This window comes from Natrix helvetica (assembly GCF_964273705.1).
Source record: "Natrix helvetica genome assembly, chromosome: 6".
NCBI classification, from domain to species: domain Eukaryota; kingdom Metazoa; phylum Chordata; class Lepidosauria; order Squamata; family Natricidae; genus Natrix; species Natrix helvetica.
This window is the reverse complement of record NC_138553.1, coordinates 32,850,465-32,869,976: the sequence shown is the minus strand read 5'-3', so window position 1 is coordinate 32,869,976 and position 19,512 is coordinate 32,850,465. Positions and strand designations below refer to the sequence as shown.

The 19,512-nt window shown below is 40.4% G+C and overlaps 1 protein-coding gene across 2 annotated transcripts in view; it reads left to right on the top strand.

Annotated features, from left to right (window-relative positions):
- The window catches only part of UBN2 (ubinuclein 2), a 73,225-nt gene extending 55,549 nt beyond the window's left edge, over nt 1–17,676 (top strand). For both annotated transcript variants that reach the window (XM_081957690.1, XM_081957691.1), the window contains exons 16-17: nt 78–167; nt 9,381–17,676. In XM_081957690.1, coding sequence (XP_081813816.1) covers nt 78–167; nt 9,381–9,427 — 137 coding nt within the window. In that variant the 3' untranslated portion in view covers nt 9,428–17,676. The remainder of the gene's footprint in view (nt 1–77; nt 168–9,380) is intronic.
- The last annotated feature ends 1,836 nt before the right edge of the window (nt 17,677–19,512 follow it).

Sequence of the window (19,512 nt, the reverse complement as noted above, 5' to 3'; positions counted from 1 at the left end):
AAAGGCAAAGAAAAATATGACCATGTTAATTTTATGACTATATCTGGGTTTATTTTTCCTTTTGTGTGCCATGTCAGATTTATTGAAGGGTTTACAGTCAGGAGCTCAGCATTCAGCAGCACTGTCTCATACATCTCTGCCTGCTCATTTGCAGCAAGCTTATTCAGGTAAGAAAATGTATTTTCTGACTTTTCTAAAGAGAAACCAACTGTCTTACAGTACAGTTTCTACAGTGATAAAAATTTCTTAGAACCAGTTTTGACAATGCAACAACTTTCTCAGAAGCATGGCGGGATTCTCTTTACTCATTGTGAATCTCTTAGGGAAAGGGAAAGGTTCCCCTCGCACATACAGTATGTCCTAGTCGTTCCCAACTCTAAGGGGCGGTGATCATCTTTGTTTCAGAGCAGAAAAGCCAGCGCTGTCCAAAGATGTCTCTATGGCCATGTGGCCGGCATGACTAAATGCCAAAGGCGCACAGAACACTGTTACCTTCCCACCAAAGCGGTTCTTATTTTTCTACTTGCATTTTTTACATGCTTTCAAACTGCTAGGTTGGTAGAAGCTGGGGCAAGTAACGGGAGCTCACTCTGTTACACGGCGCTAGGGATTCAAACTGCTAAACCGCCGACCTTCTGAATGACAAGCTCAGCGTCTTAGCCACTGAATCTCTGTGCATCCCTGTGAATCTCTTAGATTCTCTAATTGGAGACTCTTAGAGATGCTCTAATTTGCAGGTCTAATTTGACTTGAACAGGAGATTGGATTCAGTTACGTGAATAAACTCTTCCAATTCTAACATGTTTTCCATGAAATGTGCCCAAAGCATGGGAGAAAGTACTATTCAGCAATTTTGTTACAGACATAATTCTCCACCTGGTGTTAAGCCTTAATTTTTTCCCCATTCAGGTATATCTCATCCTTCTTGTCATTACTGGGAGAGAATATGAAATACGGTGTAGCCTTTGGTAATTACCTGATCAGTTCTAAGAAAAAACATTTTCCAGGGCGCTGCTCTGGAGAGTCCAAAGAAGGGTTAAACACAGCCAATCTGCCCAGAACTGAATTGAAAACTTTAAGCCACGCCTCTGGTGCCGACTCTCCTCAGATTTTTTCAATTCAGCTAGCCCAGTAGACGCGCTTTAAGATTTCTCCAGTTCTAAGATTGATTCCTTGGACTCTCCAGAGGAAGAATAATTTTTTAAAACAGCATATTTAAGGATTTTTAGAGCAGGCTGGTGAGTTTAAATTTAAGTTTGTTTTTTTCCCTTTTTAATTGGGTTTTTCTCACCCTTTCGGCTCTCCTGGAGTCCGGGGCTTTGCTCTGGCTCCTAGAAGCCACAGGCAGCTGTTGGGGGAAGCGCGTGGGTCGGAGTGCCGACGCCAGCGCTGTTGGGGCACCCCTACTGGGGGCCGATTCCCACTGGAAGCCCTCCGCTGCAATTTGTGCTTCTAGCAAGTCAAATTGCTGCGTGGGCTTCCAGGACAGCCATTTTGGCTTCTTCCCTCTTTAAAATTGGCGCGCAAAAGCTCCGGTGAGTTCCGGCCACCATTTTGGATTGCGCAATCTTCCGGCTTTACTTTTAAAAGTGTTTTGCCGCAGCTGCCTGGTGCCTGGCTCTTTGCAGGAGCCGTGTGGAGTCAGACTTGCCCGGTGTGACCGGCGACCTGGGCCCCAATCCAAGCAAGTGATAGCGGCGTGGGATCGTGGCCTGCTGGGTCGCCTCCTTTACTCTCCTGCAGGCGCTGGGAGCGAATTCTGCTTGCGCCTAAGAAATTCCAAGCTACTTCAGGCCTTGCAGTTTCTCTGTCTCCTCAGGAGCATCGTGCTGCGGTGGGCTTTCTGGAGGTGGTGAGTGGTGGTTTTCCCATCCCCCTACTGCCCCAACCAGTGATTGTTACCATGGCAGATCAGGCCCCTGAGACTTCTGAGGGTGTCTCTTCCAGAGCCCCTGTAAGACAGGCCGGGAAAGCTGCCAGGGAGGCCATTAGAGGGAGTAAGCCTTACTCCAGGCATGGCCCCAAGCAGGGCTCAGGCCTAGACAAAGATGCATTAAGGCGACAGAAGGCCTTAGAAAAACAGGTTTCCAAAGCCCAACAGCAGGCCCAATCTTCCCTTTCGGTGTCTCCTAGGGAGCCCTCCAGGGAAATTCCTCCAGCCCAGGGAGGCCCCATTTCTGATAGTGAAGAGGAAGGGGATTCCTTGGCCATGGCAACTTCTCCAGGCCATTCCATGGCTGATCAGGCTGATCTCTTTGCCTGTCCCTCTGATATGGATGAGGGACCAGCTCCAATGGGGCCCTTAGCCCCTCAACAGCCGATCCCCGGGCCCACTCAAAGGGTTCGCCCCATTGAGGACCAAGGGCCTAACCTATCCACTGAAATGCAGGAAATAATTAACAGGGCCATTTCCCAGGGCATTGAGGCAGGCATGCGAAAAGGTGGCAAGCGCACTCGCAAGACCCACCATTTGCAACCCCAGGAGGATTCCAGAGAGATGACTCCTAGCCTTCCACCTCCGTCCCTGCATTCTTCAGTGGCCTCCGATGAGTCAGACTGGGAGGAAGAAGAGGAATTTCTTCCTAGGCAGGAAGCTGAATTCTCTGGGGATGAGGCAAGCCCCGCCAAAAAGCCGGCCTTTTCAGGCTTATTTAATTTGGATAATTTCAAAACCATTTTAGATAAGGCTAAGATCTCAACTCACATGGGGTCCACCCCCCCAGCTCAGGTGGTTGTAGACCCTGATGATCTATCTGGGGATCTCTTTGGGGAACCCATTTCGGTCCAGGAAATAGTTCCTGTACCCAAGATGTTCCTCAATTTAGTTCAAAGACAGTGGGCGCAGCCAGCTACCATGGCTACCCCCAGCAGCCATGACAAGAAGCTATATACGGTGGATGCCAGCCTGGAGGAGCTGCTCAAGCTCCCTCCTATCGATCCCCCTGTAGCGGCTCTTACCTCCTCTTCTGTGCTCCCTCCTGACCTGTTGGAGGGGCTCAAGGCTGAGGACAAGAGAACCGAAACTGCTTGTCACAAGACCCATCAGGCAGCTGCATGGGCCATTAAGTCCTCCGCTTCAGCCTTCTTTTTCTCCAGGGCGGCTCTCCTGTGGCTGAGGCAGTTGTTGAGGAAGATACCTGCCAAGGACGTTAAAGTCAGGCAGGATATCAATAAAATCATGGCAGCCACAGAGTACACTGCTGATGCCACTCTGAATGCTGCTAAGTTTGCCTCGCGTGCCCTAGCGTCTAATGTTACTTCCAGACGCCTCCTGTGGCTTAGGCACTGGAATGTGGATATGCGCTCCAAATGGAAGCTTGTTACTGCCCCCTTTAAAGGGGACAAGCTGTTTGGTGAGGTCCTTGATCCAGTCCTTGTGGAAAACAAGGACAAAAAGAAAGTGATGCCATCAGTCACCAAAAAGCCTGATCGTAAAGGTCCTGGCTCTTACAGGAGGCAGGCCTTTCGGAACAATGAGCCCTCCACCAGCTCCGCCCCCTATCATCGGGCGTATCCCCAGCAGGGTGAGCGGTCTCAGGACCGTCAGTTCTTTCGAGACAGAGGTCGCCAGCAGCCCTTCTCCAAGCGGCCATTTCGGGGGGGCTCCGGCTCCCGACCTTTTAGGAGGTATAAATGACCATCACAGGTCAGCTCCCATAGGAGGGCGGTTGCAGTTGTTCCACGCCAAATGGGAGCAGACCACGTCGGACCAGTGGGTTCTTCAAACGGTCCGCATGGGTCTCACTTTAGAATTCTGGTCCCCCCCTCCCCGCCACTTCATCCGGTGTCCAGTTCCCTCAGGGTTAGTCAAAAGATCCCTCATGGAACAGGAGATAAGGCACCTCAAGGAGATCAGGGCCATAGAACCTGTCCCAGCAGGCCAGGAAGGAAGAGGGTTTTACTCCATCCTGTTTCTGGTCCCCAAAAACTCAGGAGGGTGGAGGGGGATATTAGATCTAAAGAGGTTCAATCACCACGTGACATATCGCAGGTTCAAGATGCAGTCCCTCCAGTCCATCTTGGGGTGCATCAGGCCAGGCGATATACTAACGTCCATAGACCTCAAAGAGGCCTACCTCCACATCCCTATCCGCAAAGCCCACCGCAAGTTCCTGAGGTTCTCTTACGCGGGCCTCCATTACCAGTACCGGGCAATGCCATTCGGCCTGTCATCGGCGCCCAGGACATTCACAAAGGTTCTCGCAGCCGTGGCGGCTTTTCTACGGTCACGTCCGGTCAGACTCCACTGTTACCTAGACGATGTTCTCATTCTGTCATCATCGCATCAACAAGCTGTCAGCGACCTAGAACACACCATGCAGGCGCTCCGGGACCACGGGTTCACCATCAACCTGGAAAAAAGTCATCTCGTTCCCACGACCAGACTGAAGCATCTAGGGGCCGTCATCGACACCACCTCGTGCACGGTATCCCTGTCCCCGGAAAGGGTGGCCAGCCTTCGGGAGATGGTCGTTCAGGTGCAGCAGTCACGTCTAGTCAAGGCGGTTCAGCTCTCACAGCTCCTCAGCAAGATGATCTCGTGTCTGTCAATCGTGCCTTGGGCGAGACTTCACTCCCGTCCCCTACAGTGGCTCCTGCTTCCATATCAAAGAACAAACGAAAGCAGCTCAACAAGACTGATTCCAGTTCCAGCAGAGGTACGTTGCTCTCTAAAGTGGTGGTTGTCTCCGGCCCTGTTAAAGGGGTCGCCATTCAAGGAGCCAGTCAGGCTCACCATCACAACGGATGCCAGCCTGTTCGGTTGGGGGGCCCACTGCCACAACCAGCTCGCACAGGGCAGGTGGTCCCCTTCCGAAGCCGCTCACAGCATCAACTGGCTGGAGCTGAGGGCAGTCAGGCTTGCGCTGAAGCGCTTCCAGAGCACCGTTCAGGGCCACCACGTGCGCATCATGACAGACAATGTCGCCACCAAGGCGCACATCAATCGACAGGGGGGAACGCGCTCCAGATCCCTGATGAAGGAGGCGGAGCTCTTGGGTCGATGGGCGGAGAGGTATCTCCTTTCTCTTCAGGCAGAGCACATCTCGGGCACGAGCAACACCCAGGCGGACTGGCTGAGCAGATCCACAGTCGACCACTCGGAGTGGCGTCTACATCCGCTGCTGTTCCAGCAACTGTCCCAGAGGTTCGGCCTCCCGCTGGTGGACCTGTTCGCCACCGCGGCCACCGCGCATCTTCCGCGGTTCTTCACAAGGTTCCACGACCCGAGGGCGGAAGGAGTCAACGCGCTGCACGGCCCGTGGCCGAAAGGTCTGCTTTACGCTTTTCCCCCGCTACCTCTTCTTCCCAGAGTCATCAGGAAGATCCTAGCAGAGGAGGCGGAGGTGCTGCTGGTAGCATCGTACTGGCCCAGGAGAACCTGGTTTGCAGACTTGGTGAGTCTTTCGATCACACCACCGTGGCGGATTCCTCCACAGGACATCTCTCTCAGCCAGGGGGCCCTTCAACATCCAGAACCCCAGTGGCTGCAGCTGGCCGTCTGGCACTTGAGAGGGATCTCCTAAGCAGAGGCAAGTTGTCAGACAAGGTGATTGGCACCATCCAAGCACCACGACGGCAGTCCACGACGCGCATCTACGACGCCACTTGGAAATCCTTCGCCAGCTGGTGCACGGCTCATGGTACGTCTGCGCCCCTTGCTTCGGTTCCTGTCATCCTGGACTTCCTGCAGGAAGGTTTGGACAAGGGCCTGGCACCTAACACCCTGAGGCGCCAGGCGGCAGCCCTGTCAACCATCCTCTCAGTTGAGGGCTACGCATCTCTTGGCCGGAATCCGACCATCCGCAGTTTCCTCAGGGGAGCGACCAACCTGAGACCCCCAGTGGTCCACAGATACCCATCTTGGGATCTCAATGTAGTGTTGCGGTCCCTCATCGGGCCCCCGTTTGAGCCCATTAAGACGGCCAGTCTCAGACACCTCACATTCAAGACGGTTTTTCTGGTCGCTATCACGTCTGCTCGTCGCATATCGGAACTGGCTGCCTTGTCAGTCAGAGAGGACTTGTGTCTCATTCGTAACGACAGAGTAATCCTGAGGCTGGACCCTTCCTTCATTCCGAAGGTCAATTCCTGGTTTCATCGGGTGCAGGAGGTGGTCCTTCCGGATTTTTGCCCGCATCCTCGGCACCCGAGGGAAAAGCGCTGGCACATGCTGGATGTGTGCAGGACTATTCGCAGATACATCAAGCGCACGGCCAGTTTTCGGAAATCCGAATCTCTATTCGTCTCCTTTCAACCAGCTTCTCAAGGCAAGAAGGTCTCTTCATCTACCATCGGCGGATGGCTGCGAGCCTGCATTGCGCTTGCCCACGTTTTACAGTCCGTTCCTGTGCCTCGCAATATCACAGCACATTCGACTAGAAGCGCCGCCACCACAGCTGCCTGGTCTACACAGGCACCGATTGAAGAGATCTGCAAGGCGGCCACCTGGACTTCTCTGTCTCCATTTGTCCGAAATTACAAACTGGACAGTTTTGCATCGGCGGAAGGGGCCTTTGGGAGGCGTGTTCTTCAGGGCATCCATACCAGCGGAGCGACCCTGATGGCTGAGCCTTCCCGCCCTAGTGACAGTTAGCTTGGGCATGTCCCTTCTTTGGACTCTCCAGAGCAGCGCCCTGGAAAATGACCATTGTCTTACCTGAAGGGTCCTTTTCAGGGCGCTGCAACGGAGAGTCCACCCCGCCCTGGGGTCTATTCTCCGCTGGTGTTTGTGAAGTCACAGTGTTGTTTGTTGTTTCTGTTATTGTTGTTGGACTATTTTTGACTTGTTCCATATTAGACTTCCAGTTGAAGTTTCAGCGCGCAACTGTTCCACGTCTTCATTGAATAAATCTGAGGAGAGTCGGCACCAGAGGCGTGGCTTAAAGTTTTCAATTCAGTTCTGGGCAGATTGGCTGTGTTTAACCCTTCTTTGGACTCTCCGTTGCAGCGCCCTGAAAAGGACCCTTCAGGTAAGACAATGGTCATTCTGTTGAAACACAATTAACAAGAGTCAAAGTTCAAGACTGTTGAATGTAATGTTATTGCTTCTGCAGTCAGATGCTAGAGTGATTTATATGGGTTGGGATCATATATTGTACTAAATCATGGTTTATTGTTACCCTAATTTGTGAAACAAACCATAGTGGTCTAACTCACTCATAAAGTAAGCCCCAAACCATACTATACAGTGACACTGGCTAGTCAGTCAAAAAAAAACCCATACATTATGGCCTAGCATGAACAAGTCTTTTTGTAAGTGTTGAATATGTTGGTTTTTGCCTACACTAATTTTAAATTCATTCTTAAGGAAGGTTGTTACGACCATGCTAAGTAGGCATGGTCAGAAAAGACAGATAAAAGAAAAAGAATCAAGACAAGTATAAATGGTTTCAATATCACTTCATCTCCTCTTAATTAACATATAAAATCTCTTCCCATAATTCTTAATCATAGGCAAGTCCAAAAACCAATGGTTTTTCCAATCCTATTGTCAACAAAGTTTCCAAACAGCCCTAATATAATATTAACAAATATAAAACTCATCATTCCATACATGTTGTGGCCCAGCAAGATCCGGTTGACCTGCTGATGGACTCGGATAGCGAGGAACCATATGAGTCTGCCCTGGACGATGTGGAGGACCCTGTGCAGGGTTCAGACTCAGAGCAGGGACCAGAGAGGCTGGTTGGCCACCAGGAGGCGCCTGAGGCATGGATCAGTGGGGAGGATCAAAGGCAGTTTGTCCCTGATGCTAGATTGTGAAGGGCTGAGAAACGGAAGCAGCAACTCCGTAGGCAAATTCACAGAAGATTATTAAGCACAGATGGTTGTGGATTGGCCCCTCCCAAGAGAGATTATAGGTGAGACGTTGGGAGGGGACATTTGCAGGAAACAACCATTCAAATTAGTAGTTAAGAAAATTATGTATTCTAACCGTGTCTGCTCGTTTGGACTATCTCTGCATTGCTTCATCTGGGTTGCTTTATTGAACATGAGTTGTCTGGGCCCTCAGCCAAAGGATTTGTTATCTCAGTAATTAAACAGTGGCAAACAGCCAAGCCTGTGTTCTGGTTTATTCATAGGCGTGGAGAGGGGGGTCGGAACATATACCTATTTATTTATTTTTATCCCATCTTACATGCTCCAGAGTTCAGTTCTCTCTGTTCTTTAATACCTACTTGAAGGCACTGGGAGATGATTATACCCAATCATACATCACCATCCTGGGCTGTGTTAGCAATACAATGATTGAAGCCTTTTCTAGGTGTTTTGAACTCAACCAAGAAATAGTTGCTATTTTTCACTCATGTGGCTCTTTTTTGGAGATGTAACACTGGCTTTGAGAGAGAGCAGGTCTGTGACTCGGGTTCTCTTGGACTCAGGAGTGAGAAACAGGGACTACAGCGTGCCAATTGCTCGGAAGAGTTTCACAATGGTAACTCATGATGTCATCAGTACTTGGTTAAACTACTGTAAAGAACTGTAAGTGGGAAGAGGGAAAGGCCTTGAAGGTCAGGAGGAAGATGCTAGGAAGGCAATGATCACATAAAAGAGTCTTGAGCTCAGGTGAAGAAAGTAATGTGTGAGAGAGAAAATCCTCCCTAGTTCTCAGAGCTAGAGGGGAGGAGGAAGCAGATCAGATTTGCAAGATTTTTTTTTACTGCATCTGTTACAGTAAAAGTAATTCTTGCTTGACATTAATTTTTGAGCCTGATCTACCCTATAGAACAGACAGGCACTTTACATGAGACTGCCTCTAAAAATCACTTTGAAAAAGGCAGTAGTCTGCCTGTTAACTGGCAGTGGAAGTCAGAAACATATTGTACCTGTGTTGTGGTCCCTGGTTTAATCTGCAACTTTCTAGGTACAATTTAATTTAATTAATTAAAGGTTTTTTTATCTATAAAGCTTAACTTGGCTTGACATTAAGTTACCTCAAGAAACACTTTCTCCAGATAGAGTTGGCCTACATAATATATACATTCTGGGGAAAAATGTTTGTGGTTCTTTATTTTTATGAAGTTGTGGGTACTGCAGCTAGGAGAAGTTGCTTCTCTTTCATGACCTTCAGATTATGAAATAGGCTTCCCATGAAAGCTAGATTCACTTTAGTATTCAAAGGTAAAATAAATTAACTATTAAGATGATTCTGTCATGGGATCTTTTAAATGTTTCTTCAATTTAGCTTGACTGTTGGTTGATTGTGACCATCTATGTGTTTGCTTGTTTATACTTTGGACTTTTTTAAAAAATCAATGATATTTATTTTCTATATTTTGTGTACCACCAAGGATCACATGATTGCAGTGATAGAGAAATTTAATGAATCATCATTTCTCTTTTATGAATTGCTGTCTCTTTTTCATCCTCAATTCTAGATGGCCAAAGCAAAGTGGATGCTAAGTTACAGAGGAAAACCCAGTGATGTCCTGCTAAATAAGGGAGTAAATGTGGTTCTACTTTGCTGATGGAGAATGACCAGTTGGGAAAGTGCTTACATGGACACAGAGCTGCTGTTTCTGTCAATGTTTACATATTCTGATCCTAAGCACTGTGGTGAGGACAAAAAAAAATACTTGATCAAAGAGAGAAGAAAAAGGAGGAAAGTGTTCTTATTAAAAAAATTCATAGTTTGATTTTGTTTTCAGGACAGTTCTCAAAGCCTTTTATCCCAATTGTCTCAGAAAGGGTTGGCCAAACAGGTTCAGTTGTCAAACCTACAGCAACCCAAACCTTTTTGCAGGCTGATGTCTGATAAAGGAACTATGAAAGGAAACTAAAATAGACATCTGTATCCACCATGCAAATAAGGCCATTCGTTCAGCCATGTGGAGGCTTCAGGAAAGTCTACAAGCTATAGCAGTTAGAAACATTCTCTGCAAGTTTGAATAAGGTGAAGTATAGAGGAGAAAAAGTGTTTTATATCAGCATAAAAGGAAGTACGCATTTTCTCTACCCAAAATCAAAGCTGCTTGTTTGCTTTTGAAGAGCCTGAAGATTATACATAATTTGCTTTGGGTAATATTTTCCCTAGATACTGTAACTGATCAGAACAGAGAATTTTCTATTTCAGATAAAGATTTAAAAAATGGAGACTGTTTTGTAATCACACACATTTTAGTGGAACTTAAAATCTTCCTTTTAGTATCAAAATTTCAAATATAAGATTAGCTTGAATTGGCTTTATCAGAGCATACCTTTGTTTTCATTATCTTTGATGGAAGGTTTATTTTACCACTTTTAGATTTGCTGAACCATTTCAGAGTTGCCTTATTTTTCATATAATGATAGAATGTAGAGATATTCCGTTTCTCTCCTTTGTGAAGATAGTTTCGGATTCTTCTTCCTCTTCTATTAGCTTTGAGAAGATATATGCTGTATTGATTCCTTACAGCTTTTAAGTAAGACCTTTTATCAGAACTGTTCAAAGCTCTCTCCAAAGAGTATAGTTGAGGTGCCTTCTGTTTAGGCTTTAACATTCTTATTCCCAGTATTCTTTAAATCTGCTAAACTGGGAGATACTTGATTTGTTGTTGCTTGAACATACAACTTGTAGGCTGGCTTTGATTTTGAAACCATTATGTTAGAGTCTAGGAAAGAAATGTAGGAACTGCTTTGTATTGCACTCATTAATTAATGCAGAAGAAATGTATTTCAGGATGTAATTCTGGGAGAAATAGTCAAAACAATGTCACATTATGTTGTAAATGTTTCAGTGGAGGTCAAATCTAGAAATCATAGTTTAATTCCCCAAACTAAAGCTTTTTCTTTAATTTAAATCTGATATTTTATTTTTTAGTAAGAGTTGGTTTTTTAAACATTCCTGGCGATATGGTCATCATCCAGCAGAAATATGTACATATGCCAGCATGTTTTGCTGGAGGCTTATTTAATTCCAACTGCAATCTCTTGTGCTGCTCTAAAGGGAAATACATTTTAAAAAGACAACTAGCTGTATCTATTGAGCAGCATTAATTGCTACAGTATGAAACTCAATAATGTTTATGGCTTCCTATAGAATTATTCTTATGTGCATATAGTTTTACTGTATGGTGGCCAAGATAACTCTTCTGCTGTTTTGTGACAGACATGTATTTAGTTACCAAGTTTACAAAGATATGTTATTTCATCTTTAAAAGCCAGGTAACTAATCTTACTAATTCAGATTACTACTTATCTTATTTGTAAAACGTGTGTATATTTAAATAATATATAATATAAACATAGTAACTGAATGTTGGGTTGACCCTATTAATTTTTTAAAAAACTTGCACAAAATACGGATTAAAAATAGAGTCAAATCAATCTTGATACAAGGTAAACAAAGGGTTTTTTAAAAAACATAACTGTTTGATAGTTTGGTACAAGAAACTACAAAGTTCAGAATGTTTTTTGCTTCTGCAAAGCCTTTGTTTCTTCTCCCTTCAATATCAATAGGTTAATTTTATTCTCTTGATTGATTTACCTGCATTTCAAAGGTAAGCAAAATGTTTTCCATGAGCATATCCTACAAATAGCCAAATATACAGTTCTTACTAAGAGACTTACTGTTACATAAGTTGTTTCCTTTTGGCAACTTCAAATCTGTGTATTTAAGCATGTACACACACAAGCACATATAAAAAAATATATTTGGAAGAAAAGATTTAAAATAAAAAATTATATTTGAAACAATGGTTTTAAAATAAAAATGAAATTATCTTTAAAAGAAAAGCATAATAAGACCCCGACATTCCATATTACATTATGAAAGCTAAATATTAAGTAGTTAGTAACTTTTAGATTTAGTTTTCCCTTATACACAATGATAGAAAGTGTGAAAGGTAAAACATTTTAAAATAGAGATTTACCTTTTGATTCCAAACATTTTTCCCTTTTAGAAATAATACACAGTACAGAATAGAATTAGTAGGAATTATATGTTTCTGATTATATTTTTCCGTAAATTTAAAGCAAAATATTTGGTGGCAGAAAACGGTTTATGTTTATGTTAAAAGAGTGATTTTTTTCTCATAAAACTAAATAACACAAGTGGCTTTTTAGTTGGTCTTCAATATTTCCCATGTAGAATTTAATAGAAGCACATTAATTGATTTGAATTTATGATTCTTATTACATGGCATGCAATTGGGGCCTCTTTGTTTTGCTAAATATATGAAGAGAGTTCAGCTCTTTTCAGCTTAATAGCAAACTGGAGTATCTGGAGACATAATGCCGTGAAATAAATGATAGAAGACAATTACTCCTGATGTTCTCAATAAAACAAGATTTTTATGATTAGAATAAATCTAAACAATAACTCCATGAGCTTCTCTACAATGGACATAAGGACTTTAAAAAGATAATCAGAACTGAAAAGAGCCGATAGAATATCAGCACCATTACAATGCAAGAGAGATATACTTCCTGCACAGCAATTTTTAATTTAGATATTTTTAACAGCCTAGTTTGTCTTAAAATGTATTTGGAGAGTTAAATAGCTCTTATGTTAAATCTGTTCAGTATTCACAAGCAATAAAAAAGGTACAGTTTTCGTTCTGAATTTAAATTATTTTGAGAGTTAGGGCTAAAATAGTGATCTTACACTGAGCCTCAAATATAAGCAATAATTTTGACATACAAGTTTTGAATTTCAGAATCATTTTAATTATGTGTTTCTTGTCCCAATGGCGACAGTTAGCAATTCCTTAGGTTATTTTGGATCTTTATGAAATATAGGGAGAGTATATAAACAAAGAACTGTCTTAACAATGCATACTTTCATCCCCGAGAAAATATTTGATGGCTTAATATCATTCCTTTTTCAGCCTTTTATATAGTCTTGTTTCTAGCAAGACAGATGGGAATGTTGAGTCAAAATCTCAGGTGTGGGTGCTGTGGGTTTGACATCTGTTTCCATGAAATTAGGGTTTAATTTATTCAGTAGGATATGAATGGGGCAGGTAATCATGGTATACTTCTTCAAACTCTTAGCTGACTAATCTAACCTCCATTTAGCCTCTCCATTTGATCCAAAGCGGTTGATATTAAAATAATTCTCAAATCCCAAGCTACTATATGTTACATTGAATCATAATCAGATGGTAGTTTGTTAGGACTCACAGTTATTTACTATGTTTGCTGCTACATTCATTAAAATATTTTTGATTATATTTATAAATACATTTAAATCTAGTTTACACAGTGATTTTTAGAACTGTTTGCCCAGAAAAAAATTAGGATGTTAGTTTTTTGGAATGTTGACAAATGATATAATTATTACTCTTATTTTTGAACTTTTCAGAATGGTGGTGCAGGAAAAAAATCATGTTAGATTTTGGAAAGTTTTTTTAACCTAACTATTTACATAACTTGTTATGTTGGAGGTCACAGAACACTTTTTATTTTCCAAAAGTTTAACACCAAGATTAGAGTAATAAATAGATATCATAAAATGTGTATGCAATTATAATTGTATGACCTTTAGATTTTTTTAAATATATACTTTAGTTCTATCTCTAAATGGAGTTACTCCTCCAACTTACTTGATTCAGGCTTTTGGTTAAGTGCCTTTTCTTTTTGTTCCCCCTTATCCCCACAAAGTATATTCGGAGGTCCTAAAAGTGTTTGGAGACATTTGGAAAACTCTTGATCCTGCCCAAATGACGTTATGTTGTTAAAATAATGTTACCCTTCTGTAATTAGTCTTCAGTATATGTAATGTTATAACTGCTGTTGCATAACTGTCATTCTTATGTGCTTGTTCTTTGCACACAGCACTATTTTCTTTATGTTGAATCTGTTTTTTGTAGTATTAATGTTTACTTCTGAAAACGAACTTTGGCACAATTTATAAACAGTGTATTTGAGCAACTGTAATGAAGTGGTTTCTAGTACACTAAACCATTTCCACTGGAGTTTCAGATTGTAATTTAAAATACCAGTCTAATAATCATAATGTTAAACCCGCCATTCTAAAATTTGGCATTTTTCCCTGTGACAGAGAAAGAGCAGAATATTTCTTCACATTAAAAATGTTATAAATTTATATTTGAATGGTTACATACTAGTAGACAATAAAATATTTTATATTTCTGCAATAAAAATATTTTCATATGGCCTCTGATGCCTAAGAAGCCTATTGCTTCACCCTAGGAAGCTGCCTGTTGATGGTGACAGTAAGTTAATCTTCTAAAGTAAAATTTTAGTTTTCGATGCACCAAATATGCAAGAGCTTCTTTGCATTGCTCAGATACATATCTTTAGATACATTGTAAAACAAAATTTTGCTTTAAGTAACAAATTGGCTAAATCAAAGAATAGCAGTATGCTTTTAAACAAAAGAAATAACAGCAAGATATCACTGTTGTTGTTTTTTACCAAATCTGTTGCCAAGTCCTGTGACAAATGTAAGAATGCAACCCATCACTCAAAATAAGTAATCATACATTTTTTTTAAAAAAAAATGTAAAAGTTTTAACTTTTTAAAACTACCATATATTATTACTAAGGTTCTACTAATCTTTAAAACAAATATGTTGCATTCTATTTCAAATCAATCCCGAATGGATGGTTGAATACTCAAATAATATTGAATACTGCTAAAAATTAAAGAACTATCTTTTGTTCAGATAAAACAATTTGGTATGATTAAGGAATATAAAGTATTTTATGTAATTAGTTAACATATTTCTAATTGCAGTGACAGATAAGAAAGGAGGTTGAATTTCCTGCAAGAGTCTAAAGAAACTTCCTTATAGCAAGGAAATTCTTACTAGGAAAAAAGGAATCAGTTGTCATGCTGAAGTTTATTGTAAACTATATATTTGGTTTTCAAAATTGAGTTTTTACAACTTTGAACCTTTTGTTCCTATTTTTTAAGAATTATTTTCTGAATGTATTTCTCAGGACACTATTGCTTAGCGTTTTTTTATATACTTGTTAACAATCTTTAGAAGTTGGAGAAACTTGTATTGACACTTGAAGAAATCACCTAGAATAACCCATTTAGATATGAATTTGATCTAGGCTTAAACACCTGGAAAATGACTGGCAGAAGTGAATGCCTCCATAACAATCATTTCAGATACCAGAAATAATATAAATCAGGATAAACTGTAGGCCAAATGCATCATGCTCTGACCACGGCCACCCCAGGTTTGGCAAAGGGGGGGGGAGTTGCAATACATCACATGACGACAATGTGTCATCGTAAGTGTAACACCCTTGACCTAGAAGAATCTTCTGCCAGCCCTCTTGCAGATATCTAAATCTGAATCCATCCCCATATTTACATAATTACCGATTGTTTCTTTTAATTGAATTATATTTTGTTCAACCATGTCAGAAAACTAGGATTCTCATCAGTTTCATCTGGGGCAATTTTTGTTCAATGAAATATATATGTTCTATGTAACAAACACATTTCTGGAGCTTTGTATCCCACTTATAATTCTTTGCAGTGCTCCTGAAACAATATAAGTAATACACACTTTGCGTTATAAAATTTTGTCTTTTATAATACATTAGGTATTTTAATCAAGGAAAATACTTGATTGTCTCCTCACACATTGGAATAGTTGAGAAAAGTCAGCTAATTTAAAAATAAAGATTGTAGGTAAGGCTCTCAGATTTTAGAGATGGTTGGTCTTTAGTACAGTAGCATTTTCTTTCCAGCACTGCCTTTCTCTGCAATGCTTTAGTTTGATTTTAGTAGTCAGTACAATTGCTTATTACAAAACTCCATGTTTAGTATTACAGATGCCACCACCTCCCGGCTATTGTTAATATCTACCCAAAGAAACATGACAAAGCTTTTTGAATGTGTGTATTATGAAAATATTTTTGTAAAAGTGAAATTAAATATTAAATAGCAGGAAACTTTTCACCACAATGATAGGGTTCTAAGAAACTAGGTTTTTAAAATCTGATGGTGACTTTTACTGACTATAATCAAAAATGCAGATAAAGAACAATTTCCCATTTGAAATTAGTAAATCAGTAAGTAGATAAGTGTTTCACCTGTGCAAAGAGAGGACAATTAGTTAATTAGATCTGCATTCACAAAGATGCTTCTTTAGAGAAGAGATCTGAATATCTTTCTTCTTTGGCACCTTTCAGCAGTGAATTGAAGAATTCAGAGGATTAAAAATCATGTTGTGGAAGCTGGTGCTCCTTTTTGTATGTATTTTCAGTCAATAACATTTACTTAAAATAAATTTAATTTACATTTTTGAGCAGTGTTACATATTGCATTCATCAGCAAACATGTTTTAATCATATTCAGTACCTAAGTATCACAATTTAAAATTAAAAGCATATTAGGATTTTCTAAGCTGTAAGATAAATTCTGCAGTTGGACATTGATGTGAGTATAACTATGAAACATTGAACTGAGCTTGTCATTCTAGAAAAGAACATGCTTTTCATAAATTGATTCTAACAATAGTGCAGCTTTCAAGTTAAACAAATCTAGAAATTCTATTTTAGTATTTTTCTCCTGATTGAAACAATATTTCTGAATACTTTCTCAATATTCAGCAAAAAAACGTTAAAAAATACCTGGTTAGCCATACAAAACAAGGAGACATCATTATTGACAAAATTGATCCACTGATACTTGTGGAACATGGTCATAGATTTCCTAATGACTTATTTAAAGTACCTATTTTTATCAAGTTAGTGGTGCTATAATTATCCATGTCTGGGAAACATATCTGAAGCAGTTATTCTGTTCTGTGTATAGCTTGGCTCTATCTTTGAACCTGAGTATTTCTAAAATTAGTGGAAAGTTTGAGCCATGTGGGAAGAATATTTGTCTTCCTTGTGACATGTTTTCCATGCAACAGATCTATAGCTCCTCTCAATGAGGGCTTGTATAATTATACACATTATTTAGTTACTTGTGCCAACTGTTTTTGGCTTACTTTTTACAGAAATGTATTCTACCAACCTGAAAAATTTAAAAGAATAAATTGATCTTTTTCTTCTATTTCAATGATTCCAAACACAATATTTGAATTATTTTTTCCATAATAATCTCAGGACCTGAAAGATTGTAACATAGTGTGTCTTAAAAGATGTACTGCACCAGCCATGAATTTTGTAAATAACCCTTTCATTCTCCTTTTTATAAATATCTGTTTTGAAGTATGTTAGGCTCTTTATCAGAAGACCTGGTGCCTGCTTAATTTCCATGTAAAACGAGTACAGGAAAGGGGAAGCTGCTGCCACAAAAAGCCTATGCCAGTTCTGAATGTATATTCAGGTCCTTTCCCGTTTCAAAATACAGTTAAATTAACTGAGAAACAAATGCTTTCCTCTTAGTACCTTTTATCATATCATGGGCTTGAAAACTCAAATGGTGAATAGCATATATTTGCTCCAAAAACTCATGGGTTGAGTTTTCTAGAAAAGTGATTTTTCTTCAGTGGTTTTCTTGCTTCTATAATCCAGGAAGTAGTATCTCAATTTCACTTTTTCAAACAGGGTGTGGATTATTCTTTTGGCTGGAGACTTCATCTGAGAATCCATCTATAGTTAATTAGCAGATATTTGATCAGAAGTGATCAGTTTGAGTGTTCAAACTGGGAGTAGATGTGCCTGTCTTTAAATGTGGCAGGAGTTTCATGAGTGTCTTTCTTTTGTATGTGTCATGTGTCTGTGCTGTATTAAATAAAGAGGAATGTACATACACCTTGTGTGGCTAGTATATGTTATTACAAACTCTTACATATCTTAATTTGGTAATGTGCAAGATACCTAGAAAACAGACATGCTTATTTTTCAAAAATGTAATTAAATAATTCTACAGCAGGAATTAATATAGTTTGTTTCTAAAATAACCAAAACAAATTTGCAACAGTAAAAAAAAAAAGAGCCACAGCACAAGTGATGACTAATGAATTGACCATGGATATATTGGGAAATAGGTAAGTGGGAAGAAAGAAATCTATGTTTTGTAGCTTCTAATGATAGCTGAAAACGTTTCTCACAGCACCTCTCAAGAAAAATTGAACAGATTCTTTGCTAGAGTGTAGGAATGGATGAACTGGAAGAGGCAATATTTACTCTTAGACTGAGAGCCAGTATAACTAAAAATAGTTTAGAGATATCCTATGTGAAATTTTCATGTAAATTCTCACTACGGTGTTCTGTGTATCTTGAGATTTTATATATATATATATATATATGTGTGTGTGTGTGTGTGTGTGTGTGTGTGTGTGTTACAACCCCTGGTATGGCTAAATATGGGAGGAAGGTCACTACTCCCTCTTTCTGTCCTTCGGCTTCATCACAGAAGACCATGCAGGCAGAAAACCATATTCTTATTTTTAATGTTGCCTTTTATATTTGTGTTGTATTTGTACTGATAAATAAATAAAGGGAGACTAGTATAGATCTATTTCGAGGTAATTAGCTCTCATCAGCTAGCCATACCCTTACTGGGATTTGAACCTGTGCTGTTATATATCTCAGGCAGGAGCCTTAGCCACTAAGCCACAGGATTGCCTCCTTATCAGTTGAGCCAGGGAAATAAGTATACTTACTAGTCTCCCTTTATTTATTTATCAGTACAAATACAACATATATATGTGTGTGTGTGTGTGCATATGCGTGTGTGTATGTATGTATGTATGTATGTGTGTTAAGGAGGAGAGCCTGTGGCTTAGTGGCTAATACATCTGCCTAATACGTAATACAGCCCAGGTTCGAATCCCAGTAAGGGTATGGCTAGCTGATGAGAGCTAAATAGCTTGAAATAGATCTATACTAGTCTCCCTTTATTTATTTATCAGCACAAATACAATATATACATATACATATATATCATCTGATGTATTCTTGAGTTTATAAAGTAAGATACTGTAGTCATTAAATGTCAGGATCTGAGGGCATATTAAATAATTGAGAAAAAGATTCTGAGGTCTTAAAACAAAATTTCTTTAATTTTTACCAATTTACATTACCAAAAGTTTCAACAAGATTGTTTTAAAATGAGAGTATTTATTTTGGAAGAGCCATAATTTTAAATACACCCAATCTACCCATTGGTTCATATTCTTGTGACTCTCCATAGCTATTAATCAATTAGGTAACCTATTTTTAACAGGAATGACTTCATAATCCATCTCTATCTCATCTCCAGCCCACTCAAGAGGCAACCCAAAGTTCTCTTTAACTTGGCTCCCTTTAAAGTGTTTCTCATCTTCTCCCAACTCCCTATTGATCTCTTGGGGCTTTTGTAATTATTCCCTTTCTTCAATTACAGAGACTGTACTCTCTGACCATTTTGGCTTTGGCTGCAAGCAACTCCAGATGTTTGGCTTTACAGAGACATCTGCTTGCCTATTGCTATACTAGAAAGTACCAGTTAGGCAATGTTTCCATCGGGTACCAGTCTGAAAGAAGAAAATATTTGTTCTTTAAACAAAAATTTAGCAGTCCCATAAAAGAAAAAAATCTGAGCAAGTTACTGGCAGTTTGGTCAATTTAGCCTGATAGTAAGTAACATTTCGGAGCATTTTATTG